General features: G+C 45.2%; 1 protein-coding gene and 1 long non-coding RNA gene across 4 annotated transcripts in view; one reads left to right on the top strand and one right to left on the bottom strand.

The window, feature by feature from the left end:
* Positions 1-367, bottom strand: part of LOC122544654 — a 12390-nt gene extending 12023 nt beyond the window's left edge. For all 3 annotated transcript variants that reach the window (XR_006310415.1, XR_006310413.1, XR_006310414.1), the window contains exon 1: positions 275-367. This is a non-coding gene — a long non-coding RNA (uncharacterized LOC122544654). The remainder of the gene's footprint in view (positions 1-274) is intronic.
* A 1704-nt stretch (positions 368-2071) lies between these two features.
* On the top strand, positions 2072-3928 carry LOC122544555 (histone H2A-like). Its single transcript, XM_043683871.1, has one exon. It carries the CDS (start codon positions 2279-2281, stop codon positions 2717-2719), a length of 441 nt encoding a protein of 146 aa, XP_043539806.1. The 5' UTR covers positions 2072-2278; the 3' UTR covers positions 2720-3928.
* The last annotated feature ends 547 nt before the right edge of the window (positions 3929-4475 follow it).

Here is a 4475-nt window from a genome sequence, read left to right as displayed (position 1 = left end):
ACCTAAGGGGCAACTTTTTCACGCAGAGGGTAGTACGTGTATGGAATGAGCTGCCAGAGGATGTGGTGGAGGCTGGTACAACTGCAACATTTAAGAGGCAGTTGGATGGGTATATGAATAGGAAGGATTTGAAGGGATATGGGCCGGGAGCTGGCAGGTGGGACTAGATTGGGTTGGGATATCTGGTCGGCATGGACGGGTTGGACTGAAGGGTCTGTTTCCATGCTGTACATCTCTATGCTTCTATGAGGTATAGGGTGATAACTTCACTCACATATTCATATCGCAGAAACGTAGAACTGCAGACTGATATATAGGCTCTTATTGTACATATAAAATAGTTGGCCGTATTCTCATTGGAGTTTTGAAGAACAATGTATGACCTTTAGGACAAAAGAAAATGATCTGAAGGGAGTTGACAGAGTTAATGCTGGGAGAATGTCACTGCTCATGAGAGAATTCACAGTAAGAGACACAGTTTTGAACAGGAAGTCTTCTGTCTAAGAAAGAAATGTAGAACATTCTCCCTTGTACTGTTCCATAGAGAGCAGTTAGGGTTGAGTTATCAGCTTAATTTATGCTAATGTAGCCATATTTTTTTGATACATAAGGGAGTCTTTGGTTATGGACACAAAACATCAAAATGAGGTGAAGACCATAATTAAAGCCTTTGTGATCTGTTCTCACGACAGAGTACACACAGGCAGATAGAAATGTCAAAGACTTCTCATGCTTCTAATGGTCTTTAGAAGATATTTAAAGTGACACAAGCCTAAAAGAAATTAATAACTACAGCAAAGATACTGTATCTACATGACAGGAATGAGAGGCATCATTCACCAAACACTTTATTGTAAACTTACTGATATGTATGTGCTCACAGATCACATACTGATCGGTTCAGTTATAAGTTACTGAGACGTACCAGGGATATAGTGAAAAAAAAGATTAACCATCCATTTCATCAGAAACTTCGAGATGTTGCGATATTTGCTCTCTGACATGCTAATGATTGACTGAAACTGAGTAAATACCCGCCTGGCCCATTACAACAAGCGCAGCACCATCAGCTCCCGGGAGATCCAGACCGCCGTGCGGCTGCTGCTGCCCGGGGAGCTGGCCAAGCACGCCGTGTCGGAGGGTACAAAGGCGGTGACCAAGTACACCAGCTCCAAGTGAGGGACAGCATTGCACTGAAGCATACATACATCCACAACCCAAAGGCTCTTATAAGAGCCACCCACAACTTTCCTGAGACAGCGGAACCATTTCTTTAAGGATTGTTTGTTTTAATTTTCATGTGATTCGTGATAAAGTGTTTTAACTTTTCGAACTACATTCGCTTTTATACTTGCTTTGCAATTTGATGAGATTCTTGACCAGGTATCTTTAGTCACATATTTGATTTTGATATATTGACGAGGTGGGGAGCGACTTTATAAACAGCCCCTTCCCTGTCTGTAGAGAGAGAGAGAGCAGATTACACGTCAGGGAGTCGTTTTTCATCTTATTTGTTCAAGTTGCTAAAAGCCGTGGTGGAATGTTAACAATTGTTTTCACCCTGGCAAACCAAACGGAAGTGCCCACAGCTTCCAGTCCCACGTGTTTTACCCTTTTTTGAAACATTGCCAATGCGCGGGTTTAATCTGATTTTTCAGAATGCAAAAAGTAAAGCACGTTCTGCTGTTGGGGAGAGGCTTTCAAAGGGAACCGAGGGAACGCCATAACAGCTGCCTGGTGACTTTTGCTGAATCTGATCGAGAACGATCAGGGAGGACGACTTTGTGTGTCGCTTTATAAACATTCCGGGGTGTTAATGAGAATGTGAAAAGACAGTCTGCAGACTGCAGAGTTTAGCCTGATTTGTTTCAGCTTCGTCACAAGGTTTAGAAAATGACCCATTCTCAAGATCAGAAATGGACAGATAGGGGTGGGCAAATGAGGGACAGACAGATCGTGTCAAGGATACATTTGTAAATAAAAGTAAATTAACATCCGAGTAGTAAGTGTTTTGAAACGTCCACAGTTTTTTTGTACTTCATTTTTTTAGCGTAAAACACAATCCTTTGTTTGTAAATTGGCGGGCTTTTCAAATTGGAAAGAAGGCGGTTGATGATTTGGCGCCGGTACTTTCCGCCTTCCTCCCCGTGCCCTCCCCCGATTGGGGAATGAGGCAGATATCTGATTGGGAATTGAAACAACGTTAGGAGGGGCTGGACAATGGGACCAATCCGAAATCGCCGCCCCACCATTCCTCCCGAAGGTATAAGAGGCCGCAATGTGGGCGGAGTGCAGCATTCTCTGTGAAAGTGCTTGTGAGGTTGTGACCATGTCCGGAAGAGGAAAGGGCGGTGGGAAAGCTCGCGCCAAGGCGAAGTCTCGGTCGTCCCGGGCTGGCCTGCAGTTCCCGGTGGGCCGTGTTCACAGGCTCCTGAGAAAGGGTAACTATGCTGAGCGTGTGGGTGCCGGAGCGCCGGTCTATCTGGCTGCGGTGCTGGAGTATCTGACGGCTGAGATCCTGGAGCTGGCCGGCAACGCGGCCCGGGACAACAAGAAGACCCGCATCATCCCCAGGCACCTGCAGCTGGCCGTGCGCAACGACGAGGAGCTCAACAAGCTGCTGGGAGGGGTGACCATCGCTCAGGGCGGGGTGCTGCCTAATATCCAGGCCGTGCTGCTGCCCAAGAAAACTTCCGCTGCTGGATCTGCTAAAAAGTGAAGAGAGTATTCTTGAATCTGACAACCCAAAGGCTCTTTTAAGAGCCACTCACAGCATCTGTGAAAGGAGTTAAACTCTCTGTCGGATTCATTATTTAATGTGGATAACTCTCGCCTTTGTACCGCACATCAATGAATTCCGCGCTCCATTTAATTGGATACGGTTACTGGCTAAGGAAGCATTTGTCATAAACTGCGATTGCAAGAATGTCCTGACCTACAGGATTTCGTATTGAACGGTCACTGCCTGAGTGATCTCTGTCTTTAATAGGAGTTTAGAATGGTGGCACGAACGTCCCCGGTCGCGTTTGACCTCAGATTAGATTCACATTTCCTTTAAATGCTGTAGGGAGAGCTGGGTTGACCCAGTGCAGTAACGGGTTAGTCCTTGACCCTCTGCGCTTTATTCGCTGCTCGGTTCATATCCAGTCTTTTATCCCCTGCCTCTGGAGAGACAGAGCAGATTGAACACCAGTGAGGCATTTTTCAGCTGTAAAGGCGGCAATGGGGTAAAGTGAGATTGTCTGATCTTTAATTTCGTAATCGAAAAAGCAATCAACGTGTACCTGCTCATGCATTCTCCTCTGTAAAGCTTGCTGCCCTTTTATACGTGATGGCAGGCATTTTTAAATTTGAAAATAAGCCGTTGATCTCTTGGCGCCATCTTTTTCCTTTTCTCTCCTGCCTCCACCTCACCACAAGCCATGTTAACGCAAAGGGAGTCAATGAGGAGATGGTGTTTTTCCAGAAATATCTAACCCAATACCAAAAGTTGATCTTAAAATCACACTTCTTATTACTATATTTTCTCATAAATTCCGCAATCCCTGAATGAATATCTCATTAGTTACAAAATTCACTGCCGGTGCCTGCCAGTTTTGTTTTTAACTAACTTCCGTTAGAAATACTAATGTCCTCTATTGCTTCCGGCTCTCTCAGGATGAGCAAGCGAACTTGTGCCCGCCGATTGAAACACCTTAAAAGTTAATACAGTGTACACGGATAAAATTACAGAACCACACTTTATCAGTACATTCCTAGTTCATCCAGGTTATTACTTGCCCGAAGACAATTTGTAATCGCTGCCTGAACGGGCAGATGGAATGAACGAGCAAGATAACATGTCCGCAGGCTCCCAGAAACAAAACTGAGCCGAAGAAATATGAATACTGCAATATGTAACATTAATATCTGGATTCCAAAATAAGTTTTTACAAATTACTATTCATGGCATGGACAGCCAAGTACGCATTGATGTTATTTCTGAGATAGACAGGTATTCACCAGAAAGAGGATCCAAGATTACGAGGAGCAGACACAAGAAGAAGTTTGAGAAATATCAGCCATGATCGAATTGTAGAACAAACTAGATGGGAGAAACGGCGTAATGCTGCTACAATTACAAGTCACGGTGCGATTCAGAGTCCACCCACTCGCAGAACACGCTATTAGTACATTTTCAGGATGGAAATAATTTTATAATCGCGATATATGTAAAATTACCGTCAACAGTACGCTATCCCCTCCCTATGCGCTGCCTTCCCCGTCCTCAGGTCTCCGCTCTCTATCGGAGAGTTTGGGTGGCTCTGAAAAGAGCCTTTGGGTTCGCTGGAAATGGGTCGCTTTATGCTCAGCCGCCGAATCCATAGAGAGTGCGGCCCTGGCGTTTCAGAGCGTACACCACATCCATGGCGGTGATCGTCTTGCGCTTGTCTCCCCAATGTCGAGGAGATTGCATCGGGAGCAATGGATACAGT

This window comes from Chiloscyllium plagiosum, chromosome 50, assembly GCF_004010195.1.
Source record: "Chiloscyllium plagiosum isolate BGI_BamShark_2017 chromosome 50, ASM401019v2, whole genome shotgun sequence".
Classification (NCBI taxonomy): domain Eukaryota; kingdom Metazoa; phylum Chordata; class Chondrichthyes; order Orectolobiformes; family Hemiscylliidae; genus Chiloscyllium; species Chiloscyllium plagiosum.
This window is presented reverse-complemented; position numbering and strand designations above follow the sequence as displayed.